At 44.2% G+C, this 25630-nt stretch overlaps 2 protein-coding genes across 2 annotated transcripts in view; one reads left to right on the forward strand and one right to left on the reverse strand.

The window, feature by feature from the left end:
• The window catches only part of NTAQ1 (N-terminal glutamine amidase 1), a 76792-nt gene extending 61897 nt beyond the window's left edge, over positions 1-14895 (forward strand). The window contains exons 6-7 of the mRNA XM_027132378.1: positions 13082-13138; positions 13445-14895. Coding sequence (XP_026988179.1) covers positions 13082-13138; positions 13445-13545 — 158 coding nt within the window. The 3' untranslated portion in view covers positions 13546-14895. The remainder of the gene's footprint in view (positions 1-13081; positions 13139-13444) is intronic.
• Positions 2815-25630, reverse strand: part of FBXO32 (F-box protein 32) — a 29447-nt gene continuing 6631 nt past the window's right edge. The window contains exons 2-9 of the mRNA XM_027132377.1: positions 25303-25415; positions 24403-24452; positions 23137-23229; positions 11646-11739; positions 10617-10801; positions 4802-4984; positions 3719-3862; positions 2815-3319 (exon numbers count right to left, since the gene is read on the reverse strand). Coding sequence (XP_026988178.1) covers positions 3230-3319; positions 3719-3862; positions 4802-4984; positions 10617-10801; positions 11646-11739; positions 23137-23229; positions 24403-24452; positions 25303-25415 — 952 coding nt within the window. The 3' untranslated portion in view covers positions 2815-3229. The remainder of the gene's footprint in view (positions 3320-3718; positions 3863-4801; positions 4985-10616; positions 10802-11645; positions 11740-23136; positions 23230-24402; positions 24453-25302; positions 25416-25630) is intronic.

Genomic DNA, 25630 nt, shown 5'->3' on the forward strand with positions numbered 1-25630 from the left:
AAGCCTGTTCTTGCCTTGACAGTTTTGCAGCCCATCTAAAATATCAATATCTCCTCTGAGCCACTTCAATATAAAATGGATCATCACTAAACATAGGTCATCTTACAGCTGACCCTTTTGATCTCAAAACTGGGGATGTTTTCACATTGTAGTTTCTGCTACAATCCTCCCACGTGACTGGTCCATCCACTAAAAGTAACAGCATTGAGTAATAACACCATCTAGTTTAAAATGTCTGGATCTTGTTATAAGTTGAGCCCTCCTAAGCTTCGCATATTCTCCTTTCCTCAAATGCTGTGCCTTCTTCTCAGGACTCTAGGATCGTTGCTCGGAAACCTGTGTGTTGAACCAAAGCATAACACCCCTGTGGCTCGGCTTCCACTGTCCTGGACAAAACTCTTTCCTTCTCTGGAAGTCCAGGCTACTTTCATGTTTGACATCAATTTTAAATTCTCCTTTACAGAGTTGGGGTGGGGGTAGGTAGGTACAGCAAAGACAGTAGAGCATTCTGTCTCTTCCAGCACTTTCCATTGTCATGTCCCTTCTGGCTTTTAGAACAGCGGTTCTGAGACAGAGATTCTTTGTTTTTGTTTTTTAGGTCACTTTGTCCTGGGAGGGTTTGCCAATAGAAATTCTATAGACAATTAGTGCCCAGGGAACAAGCATTTTCTTTTTAACTCGCTTTACTTATACGTGAGGCTCTGGCCACGCTTCACAGCCACCCAGTGGCACCAACACAGGTGCTCACACCTGCTGTGCTCTTTTTCCCCACTGCCCTCCCACAAACCACAGCATCAAAGACACGCCACTTCTATTCCTTCCCCTCTCCCTCTCCACCTGCCATTTCCTTCCTCATTCTCCTCTTCCAATGAAAGGGAACCACAAATGTTGGTTTCTTCTTTTCTTTTCCTTAAAAATTTTCCTTGACTCTGTCACACACCACCTCCAATTATGCCAGAGGAGATGGGGAGAGCCCCGAGTCACCATCTGGTAGACATTTCAGAAAACCGTTAAGCCTGTCCCTTGTGGCAGGGTCGTTCTGCACAGATGCTTCTGCTGCCTGGGGCATGCTATGCGGTCATGAGCACCACGGACAGTCCAAGTGACACTGGTTTGCCAGTTTCGTGCTGACAGCCAAAGCAGGCAACATTTCTGGGACTGCAAACCTGAAGGTGCCGAGGAGTCTCCGTCTGCTCCTTCAGCGTGGAGGGGTGGAGGTCATGAGTTGGGGGGAAGATGTGGAAGGCCATGAACGCCAAAAAATGCCAGAGTCAACGGTTCCAGAGCCCTCACAGCAACGACAGCCCCAGCTCCACTCACATCTTTAAGGAAGCTGAGACCTTTGCGAGAACCTGCCTGAATTATGGAAGACAGAGCTTTTTATTCCATGGTCTGGACCCTGCATTCTCAGTGTGACCTTGACTCGGGGGGAGAAGAGGTGTTACAGTAGTTTGTGGCCCTCCAAAGCTCAACCTTACCCAACAAGATCTTATTCTTCAGTATTTACTTTTTTCTTGTTCAGGGGGGTGGTGACGAAAAAAGATATTAAGAAATCCTGGTGTAGGCACAGACCTTGCAAAGTGAGGAACATCAACTAGTGGTCGAGTTCCCTTCCGGATGCTGGTACTTGGGTTGTGCTTTGAGGGAAGGGCGTGAAGGGGTCCTACATCACTAGTTGGTCCCTTGGCTTGTCTCTGTACATTCTTAACCATCTCTCCCCATTTCAGGTCACCCCAGATTCAACCCCTAAGAATACACTGCTCCTCAACGTAAATGTGAACCAAGTTCCTATTTCTGCTTCACTTATGTGCCAAGGTCATGCTGGGTGGCCACTTTACTTACTAAAAAAGAAAAAAAAAGGAAAGCAAATACAATCGCAGAAATATGTACATTGTTGTAGAAAAGCAAAGTTCTATAAAAAGTAAAAAACAAAAACATCCCCCATTCCCTCCCAGGAATATTGACTCCGTAAGTCCTGAGATTTCCTTCTCCCACATAGTTACCTGCTGGTATTGGCCTAGCAAGTTCCCCTGGGGTTTGGAGCAAGTTAAGGATGAACTCATGGTACCTCTGCTCCCTATCTGGCTGGAACGCCAGGCTTTACTTTATCATCCTTACAAGAAGCCCTACCTCAGGTTGACTAAATTTTGGTGTTGCATGTAAAGAAAACTCCTCAACTATCACCCACCAAGAGGAACAGCAGCTGATATGTAAAAACCTGGTTTACAAGCCTTTATCAGTACTCTGGCTCCAAACAGTCCCCAGGGAGAGGCTTATCCGTGAAGATACCCCAGGAAGCCCAGACAAGCCAAGAAGTTAAACAGGAATAAGAAAGTCTTCACAGCTATTGGGTGACTAATTCCATCTTTTCTGTGGCAGGATTTCCTCTTGAACTGTTTTTAATTGGCCTTATGATGTTGTCCCGAATGAGCTACAACATGGAAGGAAAAAAGGCATAGATGCTTTGGGGTTGTTCTAGAAAAGAGGCAACCCCAAAGAGTGTCCCATTCGTCTAAAAAGGAAGCCTGAAGCATGATGAGGATTGCCTCCAATATCTCTTCCTGTTTTAAATCACTTTTTATATGATGAAGAAACAAGAAAAACAGAGACTGCCTACTGGACCACGCGCTTTGTCCGAGCGAGTATTGTAGCTTTCCGAGGTAGACTATTGTGTGGTATCTTCAGAAGATAAGGCCCTATACCCATGCGGGTTTAAGATGAGTGGTGCTTCCTTTGCCTTTTCAAAACAAACTCCAGATCAAAACCCAAAGCCCAGGGATTTCTCATATGTAGTTTTTCTTCTTTTTTTTTTTTCCAACACATTTTCACATTGTAAACAAAGAGCATTCTATCTTGTATTTGAGTTTTGCCCCTTTCTCCCACATCTCTAGGGAACTATAAAGGAGTCTCAGTGAACGTCAAGAGAATTCCATTTTCACCGATGAAATAGAATTCCTGCCTCATAGTCTTGCTGGCAAATCATTAGGAAAAATAGTTTATTTACAGTATTTCTGCTTTTCCATACCAATTCTAATGAGAAGTCCATATGCTTAAATTCCCAGCCAGCAACTGCGTCTCTCCCCTCCAACGTCCTCTCAATGGCTTATCGCAGAAGTTTTGAGCCAATGTCTAAAATGTACACTATTTACAAATGAAGCGTCCAAACTCTGTATTTCCAACCATCCAGTCAGCAGGGGGACCCTTCTGAAGTGTTGTCATGTGCTGGGATTCAGAACTTGAACAAGTTGATAAAGTCCTGGGGTGAAAGTGAAACGGAGCAGCTCTCTGGGTTATTGGCTGTGCACGGGTGATCGGTGCCCTAGAAAGGAACATCGTGGTTAGGTGGGCATTCTCGGCGGCATCTCATTGGCTTGTAGCACCCTAAGTAAGGCATTGCCCAACCTCAAAACAACATTCCTCTGTCAAGAATGCCCTGTGTTATGGAAAAACTAAAGAGCTGCGTGTGTGAGTGTGTGTGCTCACACGCACGCGTGCACAGAGCGATGGGGGAGTCTGGGGGGGGCTTGCAGAAAAAAATAAACACAGGGGGGTGAAGGAAACAAAGGTCTTTGAAAGTTTCTGAATCAGTTTTACCTTCACCTTCAGCTGGGGGCTACAACAGTGAAGAGCAGGAAAGCATTTGGCGACACAGTGCTAGTGCCATTGGCTCTTAGGGGCTGGGCTGGGGATGTGTGGCAACAACCTCCAAGACATATACCTTCCAGGAAAGAATATGGCAGTGTCTGCAAAGCTGAAGGGTGTCTCCATACTGCTCTTTCCGTGGGTAACAGCGCACAAGTTTAAAATACATCTTCTTCCAATCCAGCTGTCCTTTATCTGACAAAATTAATCGCTTGCGGATCTAAATATCAAACAAATAAAAGTAGTTCTGAAAAGTTCTGCTCCTGCCTCCTTTCCACCTTTTTCATCTATACCCTGGCAACAGCTAGGGAAAAAGTAGCAAAGATATAAAGAAGTAGCTTCTGAGCTCTACCTAGTGCAGGAAACAATAGCTTTTAACCAGTCTTTAAAAGAAACAGGTGGCCGATGACGCCTGACTGGTGACCTGTACTAAATTGCATTTGGATGGTCTTGAAAGTTTAGGTCATCTCAATAAACCACTTCAATCTTTTCTTTGCTGTAACTTGAGTGATTATTTCCAGGGAGATGCAGTGACTGCTTGGCACAATGGCTCTATTTTATTTCGAAATATTAGTGGTTTCATGAACAGCACTTGTTGAGCTCACACTTCTATGTAAAGAAGTTGGAAAAAAAATCTGAGGCAGTGTGCGGAGGGGAAAGAGGCCTAGAGCTGGTGTCAGAAGGCCCAAATTCAAACCCAAGGCCAGTTTCCCCACCTAGAGAGCGCTCCACTAATTTGGATATGCCACTTAGCCACTTGTGGCCTTAGTCTCTCCATCTGTTTGAAGTGGGCATAACGATATCTACCCTTCCCTGGGTCATTAACACAAAATGAAATAACATCAGTAAGTCCTTTAGCTGTAAAATCTCATAAAAATGTAAGTTATTTTGTTAGAGAAAAGAAGGACTGGTGCCAATTTATGAATTTTTTTTGGAGCAAGTTGTAACATGGGACTAGGTTAAGAATATAAGGTGGTTTTTTTTTTTTCCTATTGAAACACATAAACAAAATCTCACAGATATTATTTAGAAACTCCTTGAACTTTTTCTAGTCAAACCAGGGAGCCCTGGAGAGTGGGTTTAAGAAGGATGCCAAGGCAGCTTGAGGGCGGCGGGCAGAGAGGAAGAGAAGGAAGAACGGCCACTGGGCTGCACTGACCTGCCGCTCGGAGAAGTGGTACTGGCAGAGCTTCTTCCATAAGAGCCGGTCCTCGCTGAGCACGTGCAGGTCAGGGGCTGCCTGGCCCAGGCTGACCAGGTCTCGCCCGTCGCTCAGCCTTTGCATAATGTTCAGTTGTAAGCACAAAGGCAGGTCAGTGAAGGTGAGGCCTTTGAAGGCAGGCTGTGGGGAGAAGGGTTATGTTAAGTTGCAGGGCAGAGAGTAGCTATGCACCAGGTGACACCAAGGATGCAGCTGTCCCCTCATCCTCCAGCCTCAAGGTGGTTTATTGATCAGAGACCAAAACAGCAGTTCTCTCTACTCTAAGTACAGACACAGGACCCATGACCGAGACCCGCAAAGAACAGCCTGGAGCGGCTCGCAGATGGTGCCAGAGGGATTTTCCTAAGTTGCACAAGGCTTTTTTTTTTGGCGTTCATTATGAAATGATCACCACGATAAGTCTAGTAACCATGTGTCCCCATATAAAGTGATTACAGTTTTATTGACCGTATTCTTTATATTGTATATTACAGCCCCAATGGCTCATTTATTTTATACCTGGAGGTCTGAATCCCCTTCATCTATTTACACTTTTTCTCTGAAAGATTCCCCTAATAGCGCACGTTGGATTCCTGTGCTTCACTCAATTACAATGTTCGCTACCTTCCCAAAGGACTCACTACCCTGGACAGAGCACCTCCAGCCTCGGGTCTCACTGCCCACCTCCTTGTGACCACTGATCTCCCCAAGTAGGTTTTCTCACCGGCCCCCAAACACGCTGCCCACAAGGCCCTCACTCTACCCGGGCCTCTGCTTATCCACATGTGACTCTTCTTCACATCCAGTTCAAACTCACTTCCTCCGAAAGGCCTTTTCTGCTTTGGTGACTCCCTCAGGCCTTAGCCACTGCATCTTCCTAGAATTCCTAGGATCTCTTTCAGGTGCCTTTTGCAACAACTTCCTTACTGTCATGTCACGTAACCCATCTGCAGAAGGAAGCTTGAATGGAACACTCCTGCTAGGATCTAAGCTCCACGGAGGCAGAAGTTTTTGTGTTTTTTCGTTGCTATGTCTAGAAGAGTCTAGAAGTGTGCTAGCATATAGTAGGCACTCAATAAATATTTGTGGAATGATAGAAGTCAAATAATTCAATAGGTACAAACAGCAACAACAGAAAGACTCTATACTGGGGGGTGTGTGTGTGTGTGTGTGTGTGTGTGTACACACGTGTATGCACGCTTTGGGAATGGCTGGTCAAGAACCTTTCAGCCTAAGATCCATCATCCATTGAGGCGTCTCTATTCAAACCTAGGGCTGTACGGGACATTTTGATAACTGTTGGTCTGTGGAGAACACACTGGCAGTTAATCATGAGCTTCTGCAGAAGTTGCTTCTACGTATCCTTGAATTTATATTTAAGCCCTTTAATGTTTAAATTCTGATGAGCTCATGTTATTCCACCCAGACCCAGATCCTCGAAGGCAAGGTCTAAGCTTGTATCCCTTGCAGACTAGCCCAGCACAAAACCCCTCTCCTGAGTACCTATTATGCCTGGCACCGGAGCTGCTGCAGTGGGCGAGAGACCCAGAAATATAAGCAAGTCATTAGAGAACAAAGGTTAAATGCCATCAAGGATGTAAGCGCCAAGTGCTATGGGAACAATCTGTACAGAAGGTCCTCAGTAGTATTTGTTGCTATTTCTTGAACAGCAACTGGCTGCTGCCATCTGGATAAGAAGTCAGCTCAAATCGCTCGAGACCATGGTTCTTTGTCCTTCCCATGCTAGTCCTGGGTGAGCTCTTGAATTTGAACTACTGACATTTTTAGCTCAGTGTTCTATCACCTCTGGAGGTCACACAAAAAAACAACAACAAAAAAAACAAAACAGGATGAAGAAACCCTTCCTCAGCTGAGGGGAAAATATCCTGGGAATGAGTACTGAGTTCCCTCCTCGAAATTTTAGGGAACTAAACTCTGTACGAGGCACATCAAGGCTGGAACACACAGGATTCCAGGGGGACACACAGTCTCAGCAATTCCCTCCTGCGTCTCTGCAGAGCAGGACAGGCGTGCAGAGGGAAGGTGGGCAGTGGCAGGGCGGCTTGGGAAGTTGGACGATGGAGAAGAATGGGAGGTGGCATGGGAGGGACACGGGTTGGACGAGCAGCAGATCCGGATCCCAAGTGCCCTTGGGAAATCTGGGTCTCAGTTCCCCTGTGTCCAAAATGAACTGGCTTAGTAGAAGTCTCTGAAGATCCTTTCCAGCTCCAGCAATCTCAGACTTGGAGTAGCTTCAGCCTCCTAATTCGTGAGAAGTGTCTGTGACTTGACAATTTATATCGTTCAGGCTGCTGGGCTGAACTTTCAATTGTTTGCAAAATTCAGGACTTTGCCGGACTGCAGAAGGTCCTAGACCTATTTGTCATTTATCATCTGCTGCTGATCGTATAAGCCAATAAAACTGCCATGAGATTTTCTTTTTGTTTCCAGCACTTCAAAGCATCTACTTTTTTGGTTAAAACTCCCAGGCCAATTATTACATGAACTCCTATTAAAGTCCACTTGGCAGAATTCACTCTCAGATTTTCAAACCTGAACTTTTCCAAAATCCTTGCCCAGACCCCATGCTGAGTCCTTACTCCTGGTAAATGATTAACTGCTTGCATGCCTTCTTCTATTTGAATATAAACATATAAAAGAAAAAGAAGTTAGTCGTGCTCCCCCTATCAAGTGTTTTGCTGAAAATCTTTTTATATTCATCCTGCCCACCCCCCCCATGCTTCCAGACTCTCTCTGCCTTGTTCACAGGACACTATGATTCTATTTGCTTCTTTTCCCCTACAAGCCAGTTCTCTTAGTTTTTTTTCCCCTTCATTCTTTATTATATAAATTATTTTTGCCAATAAAAATGGGCTCCATAGAATTAGATAGGAAATTTTGAAGGAAAACAAGATTATCTGCTGGGAAAATACTGATAGAACTTTGGCAAATAGAAAGCAATTACTGTAAATGTCACCTTAACATTTTCACGTAATAACATACTTCTCTTTGGTCCAAACTGTTAAAAAGTAAGTTTTAAAATACAGTCCAGACTGAAGTAATTAAGTTCCTTCTCTCTCTCTCAATCTTTCCTTCCAGCACGGCTCTCAAAATATTGTAGCTCAGAGCCAAGGGGGGCTGGGAAGGAGGGCATGAGGGAGTAGAGTGTCATGGGTAAAAGTATAGCCTCTGCAGACAGGCCTGGGTTCAACCCACATCTTATTGGTGGGGAGGGCCCGGCCAGATTTTTCTTAACCACTCAGTGTGATTTTTCTCATGAGACAATGCCTGGAAGTACTGAGCACAGTGGCCAGTAAATATTAGCTATTATGATGACTCCTACTTACAGTTAGTCGCTAGATGAGTTAATGAATACATTAGAGGACTTAGAAGAGTGTCTGCCACAGAGTGAGCCCGTCATAATAATAACAGCTGACGCATTTACAATACTTACTATGTGTCAGGCACTGTTCTGAGTGCTTTCTATATATTACCTGATTAAATCTCACACCAGGGCATTGAGATAGGCACGACTGCCTCCATTTTCCAAATGAGGAAATTGAGGCACAGAGAATTCGAATCACTAGTCCCAGATCCTGCAGTTGGTCAATTTTCATGCTCAACTGTAAATACAGGGCAATATTTTCCAACTGTATTCCTCTGCACATTGAACAAGTTCTAAGGTAGGTGGTGGGAGGAGTGTCCCCTTCAATCATTTATTTATTCAACTAAAACTTATTGACTGCCATCTGCTCTGGTCCAGGGACAAGGAATAGAGCAGGGAACAAGATGGTGATGTCCTTTCTTTGTGGAGTTTATAAGCCAGTGCAGGAGACAGGAAAGTGAATATACATATGAGATGATTTCAGATCATAGTAGCGGCTCTGAAGAAGGTAAGATGATAGTGGCTTCCGTAGATTGGATGGTCAGGGAGGGAGGTGGCTTAAAAACCCCGAGGCAGGACCAAGCTTAGAGTGTGCAGAGAATAGCTTGGCCTGACTGGGGTGCCGTGAGCAGAGGGGAGGGTGAGATGAACTTCAGCGTTTGATCTGTCCTGCATAGGATTTCATTAGATTTAAAAGGTTTGCAAAAGGCTGGGTCATTGAATAAATAGTTGGAAGAAAGCGAGATTGAAAAAAAGTTTGGAAACCACTGATGTTAAAAGCTTTGCCATTTTAAGAATAAGAAGCCCAGGGTTCTGGCCTCAGCTCTGGCCCTGATTGCTGTGTCACTTGGGGAGAGTCACTGGGCTTCTCTGATCCCCCTTTACCCTCACTCCATGAAGAGTTATAGCAACTACAATGGGTACCTCCCAAGAGAGTTTGTAGATTAATAGAGGGGGGCTTTGGGGAAGTAAGCCCATGGAAGTGCAAGGTATGTGGGCAGATGTGGCCAAGGGGGGGCTCCTGTGAGGTGGACAGAGAGAACAGAGGCAAGTTCTGGGCAAGTGTGACCATCTAAATGGGTGTTCCAAGTTGCTGGAGGGAAGATGCCCTTGGGACTAATGGGACTTGCTCATTTATATCGCTGGTTGAGTATCACTGGGGGGTGTGTGTGTGTGTGTGTACTGTAGCCTAAGTGACTCTAAGGAAGTCACAGAACTCTGAGACTTCCAATTATTTGCTGCTTCAGAGTTAAGGAAAAAAACAACTAAGGCACAGAGAGGTTATTAACAGTAAAGTCAAGGACACTGCATTTTGCAAACTTCATAGAGTGAAATATTTAAAAGAGGTCAAAGAAGTTTTTTCATGTTTCTTTCTCGAGAGACGGGGCAGACCCAAACTTTATCAGCCTGGGTCCCGGAACCACTTAAAACAGCCATGGTCAGTGATTAGATAAGACAGCCAAGTGCTACGTGAGCCGCCTAAGTGTGTGTGTCCATTAGGGAGCCTTGAGCGATTACACCAGCGTCTTTCTCACATTTTTTCTGTGCCTTAGTTCTCTTGCTCACTCTTAAGAGGCCAAGAGCTGGGGGCCAACTTACGTTTTAAAAGCCGAAAGAAACTACTGGTAGGAGGTTTAGCTGGTAACGTGTGGTTTTTTTTGGTTTGTTTGCTTTGAGTGAGAATTGCTCATGTCTTTTCCTACCTGTATGTTTACAGCCTTTACTCAAAGCTATTCAGTATGTCCATGTGGTCAAGCAGAGGCCCGGGCAGAGTGAGGGCCTTGTGGGCAGCGTGTTTGGGGGATCTCCCCTACTTGGGGAGATCAGTGGTCACAAGGAGGCGGGCAGTGAGACCCGAGGCTGGAGGTGCTCATGTCTTTTCCTACCTGTATGTTTACAGCCTTTACTCAAAGCCTTCCTTTATCATAACTATTAATAATTGGAACTAGAGTTTTAAAAGGCTGGTGCCAGTTCTCCAAGCCACTGCCATCACAGCGCTGTTGTATACAAGGCAGCATCCTAACACCATAAACAAACTCGCACTTTAAGAGGAAATGGGCAGAGATCTCCAGATCCCACTAGAGATTTCAGTGAAAGAGCCTACATCGGCCCCAAGGTCAAGTTTCTAGCTTTCCCAACACGTTTCCATTGGCTGTCGTCGTTCATATACTCTGATCCTGCGCTGCCAGGTTCTTCTCCCCACACCCCCTTTATTGGAAGGTCCCCCAGCCCACCCTCAGCACCCAATGGAAAGCATCCAATCAGAACTGTCCAGACTTTTCCATCACCAGAGAGGATTTAAAGTCCTGGCGAGGCTGCCCAGCATCCCAGCAGAGGAACCAACTGCAGCCGTTCCTGCTGGGAGGAGGCTGGGGTGCTCCAGCTTACCCTGGTGATTTGGATGTTGTTCAGCTGCTGTTGCCAGTGTAGAATTGTCTCCATTCGATACACCCACATGTTAATGTTCCCGACCAGCACAGACTTGCCGACTCTTTGGACCAGTGTACATAAGGACGTGTAGAGGGTCTGGAGTAGTTCCCTTATTAGTCTAATGTTTTGTTGGTCTTCCAGGACTTGAGTGGGGAAGAAAAAAAGTAGTTAACGTTTATGAGACTAGAACACTCCATAGTTCACAAGTGGTTCTTTCTTCTTCTCTCCTCTGCTCGTGTTACCTGGGTACACCCACTGGGGATATGGTTTTCTTTCTCACTGGTGTTTATTCTACACTTGGCCAAGCTTCTGCACTCGAGGTTATTGGATAGAGTTTCCATTATCTAGGTCCCTCTTTGTTCTCTTCTCCCCGTTTTCTACAAAGACTCTTTCTCTTTTCATTGCCCTACCAGCACCAATAGCTCACCTGATCTGAAAGCAGCTTCTTTTGCCCAGGAGTGATGTCTCTTTTAGATGATCAGTGGCAGAAGCACAGGTCTGGGGGTCAGGAGCTTGGATCCTCATCCAGTCTGGCTGACTCTTTGTGTGATTATGGATAAATCACTCTTTCTCCCATATACACAATGAGTCAGTTGAGCCAGAGACGTAAAGTTCTTTCTAGCTCAGAGAGTCTATGGATCTATTCTGCCTTGTACACAGCTCAATTTTCTAGGAATTTGGAATCTAGAGGTTCAGTAGCCAAGGTTGGGACACGTGCCTACACCAAGAAGCTTGAGAGGCTTAGAGCAGGACAAATGGATGATCCCAACACAAGGACAGGAGGGTGATGGTCTCACCCTTTGTCATGAGCATGAATGGCCCTCCTTTCTAAACTGGAATCCAGCACCCCTGAAATGCATCTGGAGTCATTCATTTCCATCTGCTTACATTCCCTTAAATCCAATGACATGTCCACTGCATTGGAAAATCCATCTGCCCGGCCCCAGGCCTATAAAAAGGGGCGAGAGAGTGAGAGAGAGAGCTCACCTTTCAGTACCACTTTTTCCAAAATGTTCATGAAGTTCTTTTGGGCAATGCCACTCAGGGATGTGAGCTGTGACTTTGCTATCAGTTCCAACAGCTGTGGATAAAAATAGAAGTTGCCAGGCTTAGACTACAGAGATATTTTTCTCCTCTAATCTTCACTTTTGAGTCACGTGACACGTAGATACAGACTGACGGGGAGAGATAAATGGCAGGCAGGGCCACAATGCAATAAAAAGCAGATGCTCTGAGTAAAAGACAAATGGGGGTAATTCAAAACCTAGGCATCAGGCTGAATATTTAATTGCTTTTTTCTTTTAAATATAAAGAGGTTGGCTTCAGCCAGGGCTAATTCATTCTACTTGTCCTACTTCAGCAAGTGAAGCTGAGGTTCTCCAAAGGGAACAAAACCTCCTGTGACCTGTGATGTTGGAGTTGTACATAATCACTCCCAGCGGGAATTCTTTTACCCCTACTTGAACTTCTCCCCACTGGCTGGGACTGCTCTCAAGGCACCTAAAAGCTCAAGTTCAGCAACGATGGTCACTTTTCAAGGAAGTGGCAATTCTTATCCAGATATCTCCTGCTTATGTAGCATTCAATAAAAATGTCTGTTAATTAGAAACTTTCACTGCGCTTAACTTTCTGTAGAAAGAAGCCAATAATAGGAAGAAAGAGACATTCAGGGATGTACAGTGTATACTCATATTTCTACTCAGAGGCTAGGAACCTTGTAGCTCTTAGACTTATGTGCAAGTTTTGCTTTGACCACTTATTAGCTCTGTGACTCCGGGTAAATTCCTGAATTTCTTGGTGCCCCAGTTTCTTCATCTCTACTTGTAATACTTAGAGTCTCCAAGATTGGTGACAGCGTTAAAGGAGGGAATGCACATAAAGCTCTTAGCGCAGTGCCTGGCATAAAGTAGGTAGAAAATAAAGGTTGGTCGGTTTACTGAAGGAGTATGTCCCATTCCCACCACCCATGTTATCACCAAACAAAAAGAAATAAAGATAATAATTTAAGTTGGTGCACCCTTAGCATAATCTTTCTTCCCTTCAAAAGCAAAATTCTTTATAAATGTGGCAAGATTTAAAAAAAACACAAAGATTCTATTATTGAAAAAATGAAACTTTATAGACTGGAATGGGCTCTTAGAGATCATGGGGTTCTACCCAGTTAACAGATGAGCAAAGTGAGGCTCAAGAAACTAAACTTTACCAACTATGCCACAAGGAGTGAGAGGGCTCAGCGGGATCCTTCTTAACACACTTCATGCTTTCACAGAGTTATCGAACAAAAGAGGTTGATATAAAGTGAAAATAATTAATTGCACCAGAACCCACCAGGCTAAGTAAAACTCACCAGCCTTAGAGCCAGTAAACTAGGTTTAGAGACCCAGGACCTCCCTTTATGTTAAAGCTTCTATCTCTGCTCCTAGGAAACCTTCCAAGGCAGTTTCATCTCCTGGCCAGGCCCCAGCCCAACTTCACTTCAGGTCAGTAAACACCAAGTATGACACTGTGCTGGGTGCTGGAATCAAGGCTGAGGGAACTAGCAAAGTGACATTTTAAAAATTGGGCTGCAGAGAAGAACTGAAACTTTTGGATCAAAGCCCCAGGCAATTCAAAGAACCTCTGCTTCCAAGGCATTTGTTTAAAACTTTTGTCCCCATGGAGCCCCTTAGGAGCCTGTCAAACCACGGACAGACTTTTAATTTCCTGAACATAATTTTACTCTAAGTTAAAAAAAAAAAGACCCCCAATCTTTTCCTGCCTGGTTTATGTATCTCTCTCACACACAGGGAGAGTTGCTGTCATCAGGCTGGGGGAAGGTGGCAGAGAAAGACTGAGGCTGGTTTTTAAGATTAGTACTGGTGATCCAAGGCTGGACGTCAGGAACTGACCAAATGCCCACAAAGAGCGGCAAGAAGTCAAAACATCAGCAGAGGCCACGTCCACAGGCGGTGACCAGACAGGCTGTCCTCTGCCTTTCCAGTTCAGCTCTGTCACCAACCAGCGCGTGACGGTCGAGAGAGGAGTGAAAAATGGCACAGAGGGACTGGCCAAACCGTTCCTTTATCTCCTTGACCAACAACGAGATTCAGAAGGCCAAGCCCAGGGTCTATTAATACCCCGAGCCTCACATGACCAGCACAAAGCAAGATGAAAGAAAACAAAAGTCTTGAGTCGGCTCTGGGAAGGGTAGTGACTCATCATGGGGTGGGAGGAGGGCGGGCAGAGCTCTGCCTGAAATCCATCCAAAACCCCCATTTCATGTGACTACCATCTCACGAGGGCGTCAGTTTCAATCTTGTCTAAAAATGCACCAATCACAAGGACACAAAAATTCTCAAGGCTGTGACTATGCATTTGAGGGGAAACAAAAAAGCCGTTTGGTCTGACTGAGATGATCTTTGACTAAGGAAGAGAAAGATACAGAAGCAAAAATCGATCAACTCTCAGGAGAATGACACGTCAGCCACCTTCTGTTTATTCCGGTGTCAAAGGAAAGTCCTTCTTTTCACTGTCCGGCAGCCTTGGGGTCAGGAGAACCTCAGAATAGGAGGGGACCTGGATGCTCTAGCTGGGTGACCTTTACAGTTGTCATTCACTTAGCAAGTATTTTCTGCATGCCCATTCTATCCTAGTGTTGTGATAGGTGATGCGGATAGAGACACACGATCCCTAGACTCACGGAGTTTACCATCTAGTCTGTGGTGTAAGTCATTTAACCTCCCAGAACCCCAGTTTCTTCATTTCTAAAGTGGAAATAAAAAAAGACTACCTACTTCACAGGGTTGTTATGAGAAGTAACTGAGATCAGTATGTAAAAACCCACTGTAAATACCAAATACAAGGCATTATTATTATAAGGTATTATTTCTTCCCCTTCCAAACCACATTCTTTTAGTGAAGTTTAAAGTGGATATCAAGGGTTATCTTTTCTGTAAAGCTTTTTCTGTAAAGGGCTAGATAGTAAATATTTTAACCTTTGGAGGTCATAAGGTCTCTGTTGCAACTAATTAACTCAGCAACTGTAGTACAAAAGCAGCCTTGGACAGTATGTAAATGAGTAAGTGTGGCTGTGTTCCAATAAAACTTTATTTACAAAAACAGGCATGGGGGGGCAGATTTGGCCCTTGGGCCATAATTTGTCAATTTCTGATAGAGTGTGTGTGTGTGTCTGTGTGTGTGTGTGTGTATGATAGGGTTCAAGAGTGGGGGCTCCAGAGCCAAACTGCCTGCCTCAGTTTCCCCATCTGTAAACCATACATAATAATAGTACCTACTTTAGAGTTACTGTGAAGATTAAATGCATTCATAAAGCACTCAGAACAGTGCCTGATAGCGAGAATATACTCAATAAATTATTATCATTCATTTTTATCATAGTACAGAGACTATTACTAGGTAGAAGCACTGCCAGGGAAGGCATAGTGAATAGTAGGGTAAAGTACAGCTGGTTTAGAGACCTTTAGAATCCCTGTATTTCAATTTTATGCATTGTCAACCAAATGCTTAAATGCTTTCAAATTTTCATATTCCTCTCTGTCATTTTTATTATGTTTCTGATATATTTAGTAGCTCCCTGTCTGTTGATAAAAGTTAATGTTGATACATTCTGTGGCTTACATAGTTGCATCTACCATGAAGTCTTATTTTGCTAGCAATAATGGGTGTTTACTACATGCTACGCAGTTTACATGTGTCATCTTGTTTAATCTTCAGAGGCAACCCACTGAAGTGGGTTCTCTCCACTAGTCAAAAGAGGATTTTGTGGCCCAGAGAAGTTAAGCAACTCACCTGAAGACATATAGCAGTAGCAAGTGGTGGCGCCAGGACTTGGACACAGAAATGTCTAACGGAGAACATGTATTTTGATAGTTTAAGGACTTCAGTTTGTCAAGGCCAATCAAATTTGCATCTAGGTCGAAACTTTAAAAATAGTGGCAATACCATGTAGTGTTATGTTGTAGGAAAGAGTCTGGAAATCTTATATCAGTGTTACACTGGGACCGGTAATCAGCTTTTCACATTAAGGGAGCAATAATTCCCAGAAAGGGTTAATAACGCATTTAGGATGAGGCAGTTGCTTTGGGTAAATCATTTAGGTCTACTTTCCACATCACAATAACTCTACGGACCCAGAACCAGTACTGTGTGGAACTAGTGGTAAAGAAGACAGAATTTATTAATTTTAATTCTGTGTCAAGAGAGCTGTGTGCCTAGGGGGAGTAGGGCTGTATCTAGCAATTTATTTACCAAGATGACTTAGCCAGTTGGATTCTTTGCCTCTAGCCACATGAGAAAAAGCAGAGGAAAACGGATTGTTTGAAAATGGCTGTTTGTTTTCTGCTGGGCAAATTTTAGCCCAGGTGCCAGTAATTTGTGGCTGTGTTTAAGGAGAGGCGGGGTCGGGAACTGGGCTAGGGGTTGGAGAAGAGGGTTCTCAGCTCCTCCTGAATTACAGGCTATCATTACCGTGGGGGCCGCCTGGGGATCCAGCACGACCCAATCCACAGTGACTAGCTGTGCAGTAACAGGACCGGTTCTGGGCCACGGGAGGAAGGGCTGGTGGTTGCTGCCTGCTGAAACCACATCCTGCCCTTCAGCTTTGGCTTGTGCTAGTCTTAGACATGCTGAGTAGAAGAAAAGTCTCGTTGCAAGCAGTATCCTATAGTCAGTCTCGGAGGGATATCAACCTCAGCTTGAAGTGGTGCATGGAAGATGAATGGGGAGAGGAGATTGCCCTCTTATCTCACTCTGCCCGCAGAAAATGCGCGTTTCGTGTCATCTCTTCCCTTCGGTTCATCATAGCATTCAGACTTTTAAAAATAAATTAGCTCACGTCACTTCTCTGCTTGAAACCCCCAAATGGCTTCCCTTTGCCCATAACTGGCAAGGTCCTCCCTGACCTGGTCTTCGCCCCTGGTCCAGCTTCATTTTGCCCAGTGCCTCCCTAGCTCGCTCTGCTCTGTCCACACCGCCCGCCTTTGGTTCCCTGAGCAGGCTCAGCTCATTCCCACCTCCCAGCCTTGGTCCTGCCACGTCTTCACATGCCAGCTCCATCCCACCCCTCAGGTCTCAGTTCAAGTGCCACCTGTTCAGAGCTCAGAGAGCCCTTTGCGGACCATCCTAGATCTTACTATGGTTTCAGTGTTCGTCACTGTTTCATTTATACATGTCTGAAATGATCTTGTTTACTTGCTTGCTGACTGTCTAATTGGGATAGAAACCTCAAGACAGAAGGGGTTATCTTGTTTACCACTCTACCGCAACCTGGCACACGGCAGGCACTTAACAAATACATATATTTATATCTATCTATATATGTAGATATATATACACACATACACACACATATTTAAAGGGATTTAAAGGGACACTAAGCAACTGGGGCTTCAGAAGCATCAACAAAAACAGCAACAGCAGCTACTCTCCCTGTTAGTTCAAGGTTACCCATGCAGCTGTTGCCCAAGCATACTCTATCTTGCATAGAATATTGTTAAGAATGTAACTTATCCCTAATTCTTCTATCTCCTCTGACAGTGAGCTCTGCAGTTTAAGGTATATGTCTGATTAGAAAACAAGCCGTAGGATTATCAAAGGTAGGAAAAAACTTCAAGAAGCCCCTGCCATTTCGCACATGCTCAGTACGCCAGCTGTGCCCATAGGAAAATTATGTCCTTTGCAATAAACCTTTGGTTACATCAGGCAGTGCTTCTGCCTGCATTGAGTGCCAGGTACTTCCAAGACCCTTATTTACTCAATGGATAACACAGATTAAAACCTGGAAAGTTTTGTCCTGACTTTGAGCCTGAACACTGACAGGTTGGAAGAAGGAACATTTCTGCTACATTAATAACTCCAGGCATGTCAAGATTGGGTAAATATTATTTGCAAGTGAAACATCCCTCTAACTGAGGGCCAAGTTTACACAAATTAATTGTATTCTTAGCCGAGAACAACTTGCCTCTCTGTCTTCCATCCATCCCAGAAAGTTCTGAACTTAGAATGATGCCCTATTCCCTGCCGCATTGATCTGAGCAGGTCTGTCTGCCTCAATGAGGCTGCTTAAATTGGGCTCCCTGTCTGCTGTAGCCTCCTTACCCCCACCCTACGCTTCTACAAGGTTGGATATCACATTGCCCTTGGCCCCTGGCCCGCCATCACTCCCCTCCACTTCTGTTCTCTCTAGCTGCAGGTTTCTGCTTATGCCGTTTGTCCCTGCAAAGCCTTCTACCTGCCTCTCCACCTGGCCAAATCCTGGCCATCCTTCAAGGAAGGAGAATCTCAGGTTCTACCTCTTCCAAGAAGCTGCCTCCAGTGCTGCTTCTTCCGTTCTCCTAGACAGGACCAAACCCAATTTGCTACTGCAGTACCTTGTACCTTGTCTCCCAGAGTAGCCCAGAAACTCCTGACCAGCAGAGGCCAGGTCTTAGTTGATTCTCAAGTGACTGTGGCAACACTAGGTATATGGTATGGACTTAATATAGAAAACACCTGCTTAGGGATTTGAAAACACTCACCTGAAGCAATATTGATATATGGGGACCTAGCAGAGGATGTTGTCACCTCCTTGCCTTTGGAAAGCCCTTCTTTTAGAAGACTCGAGGGGCCTTCGGATCCTAGCTCACAGATACTTAAACCTCTGTCTCACCCTCAACCAGAGCAACTTAGAGCAATGTCACATGCTCTCAGGAACATCCCTCCTTGGATGGGAAAAAAGTCTGCTGAATTGGCAATTAACACGCAGCTCACCTATCCAATTTAGCCTATCCCCTGTATAATAAGCACCTGACTGAGCCTAGAAACTAGCTAGAATTTTAGTATAAAATATATTTCTGGGCTCATGGTGGGATATATTTAAATTCTGAATCCTCAAGAAAAAAATTTACACAACATGGGCACATTTTTGATCTTCTGGTCTCCAAAGTCAGATGGGAAAGAAAATCAGGTAGAAAAGTCGTAAAATAATCAATCTCTATGTTTTATTTCATCTTTAGTTTCTATTTTCATATATTTTCTAATTCCTGTAATTAGGACGCTAAAGATGACAATAGTTACAGCAACAACTGACGCTCACCATATACCAGGCACTGTCTAAAAGCATTTCACGTGTTTAAGCTCAGTTTAATTCTATAGCAACACGATGGGGTAGGTACCATTATTAGCACCTTTTATAGGTATATGATTTACAAATGAATTTATGAATATACATAAATTGAGAATACATGCTTAAATTATTAATGTACTGTCAGGTGTCCATGGTCGAAAATACCACTATTCTGGTCTCTCAGGCTTCCTCCGTTTTTTTGGGTACCCCCTACTTCTGCATGCACTCCCCCAATCCTGTGGTCATACTCTCAAGGTCTTTGAGTGTCCCCCACTTCTGTGGGCACCCAGAAATTGCAGGATCTCCTGCTTGCCTAAAGGCTTAGTGTGACTGAGAAGGCTCGGAATTCCAAGAGCTGCAGCGTTTCTTCGGTAAAATCATTAGCAGCCTAATCAGCATTCATTTTAGGGACCTGCTCAGGGCCCTCACTGTTAATACCCCACAGTGAATTCTCACAATTCCCAACCATTTCTGCCAATCACTTTCAAATGGGCTTGCGCCCTGTTCTTTTGATTTTGTTGCCATTGGAATGGCTGGCTGCCTTCCCTCCCCGCCAGCTTCTTTGTCTCAATGGAAAAAGATACCCACCAGTTTAAAGACCGAGGTGGCAGGGGCCGCCTTCCATCAGAGGAAGGCTGTGCAGCACCAAATTCATCCAAGGTCACTGCAGCAGAGGGACCTGGTGAAGGGGCCAGGCTGCCCTTACACATCACAACCCACCAGGGGCTTGGCAACAGCACGCCCTTAATTTAAGGCATTGGGTTTGAATTTGAGTCATCGTGCCATATTTCAGCCTTTCATTTGCCAAACCACCAGTCAACTTAAACTAAAACATGTTTTTGGAAAAGACTTTTAGGGGCGGTAGGAATGCAGTAACTTGCTGGAAACATTCAAATGGACTTAGGGTGGTAATGCAGAAAAAAATAAAAATATGCACTACTGGTTTAGCTTGTGGATGTTCTTCTCTGCTGCAGAGGGACAGAGAGGGTGAGGTTGCAAACTTCTGTTTGTCCTTCCTGATCTGATGCACACAGAGGTCACTTCATTCAGGTCAGGAAACCGCTATTCAAGGTTCTTCCTGGTCTGAAGACAGCATCTACAGTTACCATGTACTTGGCCACATTCTCATCCCATAGAGAGAGCTGGGAGGACCAGATCAAAGAGCATTCTGGCATTAAAGCGTTAAAGCCCTCTCTTGCACTTGTGCCTCGGGGTGTCTTGTTTAAAAACTCATTATGCAAAATATAACATTTGGGCTCCCAAGTAGTTTCTGAGCTGGTTTACAAACTTGAAAACACACTGGGATCACCTGGTGGATAAATTTAAGTAGCAGTGCCTGGGCACCACCTTCAACTGATGAACTCGAGTGCTCTAGAGGTGGGCTTCCGTAGAGGAGCAAGCTTCACAGGTGATTCTAATGTGCAGATGTGATTCTGATGTGTTTACTGGAGATCCACTCTCTCCGCTGGCCTCTCTGTGCCCTGGGTGGGTTAGTCAGTACTTGCTTTCTTGTGGTTACGGTTCTAACCCCACCACTGGCCTAGCCCCTGGAATCCTCGCTGGCTCCCCAGGGGACTTTCCAAAATGTGGTCTTGAGGCATGGTGTAAACCCATTTTTTAAAAATGGCCTTTCATAAGCTACTGCTTTTAAAGATTTAAAATCATCTTTAAAACCCAGTTAAAACTATGTTTAAGCCATTGGAAGTGTGTAGACAAGCAGGTAGAGGCAATGAGTGTAGCCTGAAGCCAATTAAAAAAAGGTACAAATGCTGTATAAAAACCTCTCCTATTTATATTCAAATTTTGATTCCAAAAGTTCCACAAAATTTTCATGCTGATAAAACATCATAACATTGAGATAGGAGTGTTGGCTATCCCTTTTATTCCCTCTGCATGTCTCTTTTATTAACATTGACAGCTAGCATGAACATGACACCTTTTTAAAAAATGTACTTTGTCTTTAAAGAGGTTAAACAGATTTTAAGGCTTCAAAGTTGGTTCGGTTTCTTACTGGGACTGAGGAATCATTGTAGTATTAAAAAACCATTAAGCTGCAGTAGTAAGATGAGGATAACATACTGGCAAGCTACTTTGCAAAGTTGGTTTAAGGATAAGAAGAATATTTGAGAAGTGTCTTAAGTTCCTTAGAAGAAAACCCTCAAAACATGGTGCCTATCATTAAAATGTTTTAAGCTCTTTATAAAAATGGCATTTCTCAAATTACAGAGGACCCTTAACAGTGAAGGGGAAAAAAAGATTGTTCTTTCCAAAATGGAAATATTCCCCCCTCTTTCTGAACCTAGTAACTGAAAGCATTCAGTAGTTTCTTAAAGGTTAGGAGAATGTGCTCAGGATGTATTTTACAATCAGATACTGACAGACACAAGTCCTCTATGCTGAGTTTTAATCAAGGGCAAAGGGCATGATTCCCCAGGTAATTTTTCTTTTTTCTAAGTAGAAAAACATTTCTTATCAACCAAATTGAAAAGACTTTTCAGGGAGAATAAACAATAATTTTGATAAGTAGGTAATAATAAGTATTAGTAGCTAACTTTGAATAACATATTCTGGTCTGCAGAGTATTTCCATATATGTTACTGAGTTTCACAGATACCCTGTGAAGTGAGGTTATTCTAAGTCCTTCTTACACCCGGGAACGTGAGTGTTGGAGAGGCTGAAACAGCGTGAAAGCCGTGGAGCTGGGATCTGACCTCAGGCCATTTTACTTTCAATCCTCTGCTTATATGGAACTCATTGCAGCGGCTAAAGAGTGTGGACTTTAGACTGCCCAGGTTTCAGATCTGGATTTCTTCCCTTCTGTAGCTTCGTGACCTTGGACAGGTCATTTTTACCTCACTGTACCTCTGTTTATATAAACAGCGATGATAAAAGTACCTACACTTTACAGGGTTAATGGAAGGCTAAAAGGTGTCAGTGCACATAATTGCATGAAACAGAATATCACTATTTGAATCCTTGTTCCTTTGCTTTATTTCTTGTGAGAAGGAGAACAAGTAGGAAGGAGAACCGTCTTAAAACTGACCAAATGCTGATCAGTTTGGAATCAAGACATCAGATCTGGGTGTCTTCCTCTAACACCTAGAGGATGGAAACTATTCATAGTCTTAGCAACAAGTTTCCAGATCTTCCCGGGCTTGACTCCAACCAGCCTGCACTGGGTTGCCGGCCACAGTGACCTCCCAGAAGCGGCAGAGTCTTGATGAAATGACATGAACATTTCATCAAGAAGGTCTCTTATTTTCATCCCTTTTGGACTGGAATAAGGGCTCAGCTGAAGACTAGACAGGTCTGGTCATGGGCTCAGCTCAGAGCTTCTAACCTACAAGAGGCCTGGGTTTTTTATCAGGTCAGTTGGGACGGCCAGCCCTGCATCTGCCCAGATGACAGGTGAATGATCCAGGCCTCAAGGGGGCTTGAATGTCATCGCTCTGGCTGAGCCTCTGCAATCATCTGACTCAATGACACGGCACTGAGAAGCACAACCCAGGGAAAAGAAAATAAAAACCCAACCAACTAACACCCGCAGCGGGTAAATTCCCTCCTACTTCTGATCCTAAAACCCAAACAGCTGCTACCCGCCCAGGTGGAACCACTGACAAAAACATACAAGGGAGCTTAGGGGGAAAAACAACCACCAACCAACTAAAAAGAATCAGTGACTTGAAGGTCATGGTTAGACTTCCTTGCTTTACTACCTTCATCATTAATATTTTGCTAAAGCTCATTAAAAAATTATTTTTTTCCAACATAGGGTTTAAAATGGGAAGCAACTGAGCCAAACAGGTAGTTTCAGGCTTTAAGTGAACCTGGGACTGAATATTGTTACTACATGGGGGTGGGGGAAGGGAGTCTGGAGGAAGAAGTTCTGGGGTGCTTTGAACTCACCCAGTTTTGAGGCTTAAACCAAGAATGCCTTAGGGTCACCTAGAGTCAGCTAAAGCCGGGCAGGAAGGACAGTGAGAACAATCATAGGTGCACAAAGTTTTTAAAACAAGCCAAGGTGCTTTACAACTTGCTTTCTGCTGAATTCTCTGTTGCTGATCTTACTGCTAGAGCCCGTGCTGCCTGCACTGTGGCTCACGTGAGGTATTACGGCGGCCCCTGTCTGAGGGGGCCAATCTCAGGGACATCCATATGGATGGCTCCATCCTACGTGGATCTCAGTATCCGTATAGGAACCTGAAGTACATCGGGGGAGGGGGGAGTTGAGGAATCCATTTCCTGCTTTCCTTAAAATCCCCAGGGTCCTAAAAAGTTGTTTGCTTGTGTTTTTTTTGGTTGGTGTGGGGGAACTACTTCAAGACAACCCGAAAAGACAATTCAGCTTGGGAGTCTGGGTAATCTACAGAGACTCACCCGTACGACGTAGTTAAATCTTCTGGAATCCAGAATGGCAGTCGAGAAGTCCAGCCTGTTGAAGGCTTCCCCCAAAGTGCAATATCCATGGCGCTGAATGTGAAAGCAGGGGGTGCAGAGGTCATTTTCCAGAAAAATCTGCCTGGACTCTGCTGACAAGCTTGGTGGCTGTGTTAGGTAACCTATGGCCATCTGCTGCTTTCCTGTGCCATGATCAGCCCTTTCTGGGCCCCTGGGCCCCTGGTGCCCTGCCCCACCATGAGCCACAAAGATGGGTAGTACAGCCGGCAGCTGCTTTAGTCAGTGACTAAAGTCGTGACATGTACCATTTGGGCCCTTGTTCTCTGCACGCACTTGTACTTGCCTGTCAAGGAAAGGTTGGGAGCTGGGTATGTGATGTGTGTTGGTCACTGTAACATACTCCTGGGGGAAGAATTAGCCCCATGTGTGTCAACTCTGTCTGCCACATCTCTGGTACTTTTCTCTCTGTGATCATCAGAAACGTTTTTAAGGCTTCATGAAGAAGCCAAAGAAGTTTTGGTCTTTTCTCTGTGAACACACAAGGCACTGGGTGTAGAGAGCCCTGACTCACAGTCCCAGCTCTGCTTCTAGTACCTGGGTGGTCTCGGGTGTATCCCTGGCCCTCTCAGGGCCTCAAGTCACAGAGCGAACTAGATGTTCTCCAAGGTCCCTGACAGCAATAGAAATTCTATCAATCTGTCATACTGCCTGTATCCTAGTTATCTGAGCAAATGCCTGTGCAGCGGGAAAATGTACATAAAAGGGTTTTACAAAGTGCCATGCAAATTTAGATATTACAGTGTCTTGTTCTCTTCTGCATCTAGCTCGTGCAGCCTCACACTGGGTGCGCACGAAAACTTCTCCCGTATTTAGTGATTAACCCTTCCAGGGCTAAAATGAATTGAGTTGAAGTCTAAAAGAGACCTTAGAACAAAAGGGAGGCACTGCCCTGAGGGAAAGGCTAAAGCTTTATAATAGTGTGTTTGAGATGTGGGAATATTAATCTTTATAAAGCATTGCTACATACATCATCCCACTGAATGACTGGGGAGCCCACCTAGTGACTTTTGCATCTCTCTCTGTAGCCCCAAACTCTGATGGCTGGCTAGGTAGTGGGCTGCAGACCTCCACCACCCACATCCAAGAAGACAGTCATGATGTGAAGTAGTTTCCCAGTCTCGCCCCTACCCTGTCAGGGGAGGCATAAAGCTAAGCATACTCCTTAGTAAACAGATGGGTGCTCACCTCTTTAGTACTTCCTTTGTGAACATAGATCCATTTTTCTTGGTGGAAATCTACAAAGACAAAATAAAAACAACCCAAAACCCCACAGCTTTAAAATTTATAACATGCCCAAGATTTTAAACTTGTTTCGTTTTCATTTAATCCAAAGTGTAAAAAAGTTTCGACAAAAAAGGACAGACTACTGACAATCTAAGGGGAGGCAAATGCCTAACTTCTGCAGTGTATAAATACTGGAGTTGTAATTTACTTTGTCGGAAGCACTTCAAGTCTTTGATACTCAGATTGAGTATACCAGAGCTCCAAATTAAAGAAAAAAATCTAATACCCAAGTACGAGTTTGTGTTAAATGCCAAGCTTACAAGTTAAACAAGGCCATAAAGAGTAGAAATAAAACAGATAATATGAAGAAGCCATGCAGTACAGATGGAATAAACTAAAGATCTGTAATTCATGCTTATTAATAGAACTTTATACTCTCTGTTCATACTTACATCCAGCATCTAGAAATGTTACTAGTATTTATACAAGGGAAGAGGGAGAAAGAAATCTATGTTCGAAGCCTCAAAACACAGTTCTAAACAAAAGCACACACTGGAACTGGTTCAGCTGACCATACCACTGAATAATAACTAAACTTAACTGTGTCAAATGTAAGTGACAAGCAGGGAAAAAACACCCCAACTAGCAACTGACTTATAAACACGACTGTAAAGAATACATTAATCTCACTCATAAAATGCACAGCCAGGTTTCTGAGAGCAAAGATCCGGGTAACCTCTGTGAATGACACAGTCAACATGAAAGCGGATGCCAAACATGTGAGGTGTGATTTGTTCCCCTGCCAAAACCCAATCATAATGATCTTCAGCTTTCTTCTCAAGTTCACAACAAACGGCTTACATTGAGTTTTGGTTTTGCTATTCAGCATGTCCTTCTTTCTCTTCTTGGCTGCAACATCATAGTTCAGGCTGTTGAAAAGATTCTCCTTATTGTATACTTCCTTGCTGCAGTAACTAGGAATAACAGACAAGAGGGGATGAGCTGTAACAGCTATACTTTAACATGAGCTGTTTCTATAAATAGCTTACTGTGTTATAAAACACAAACATACATGCTCCTCAAACCAAACAATAAAATAATCACTCAAAAGAAGTCTGTACGGGCCCAGTCTTCCCTCTTCGGGGATGAAATAGTGTCACATCTCTGTGGAAGGCAGGGACGGGGGCTT

Source organism: Aethalodelphis obliquidens, unplaced genomic scaffold, assembly GCF_003676395.1.
Source record: "Aethalodelphis obliquidens isolate GAN/ISIS:26980383/991018 unplaced genomic scaffold, ASM367639v1 scaffold41, whole genome shotgun sequence".
NCBI lineage: Eukaryota > Metazoa > Chordata > Mammalia > Artiodactyla > Delphinidae > Aethalodelphis > Aethalodelphis obliquidens.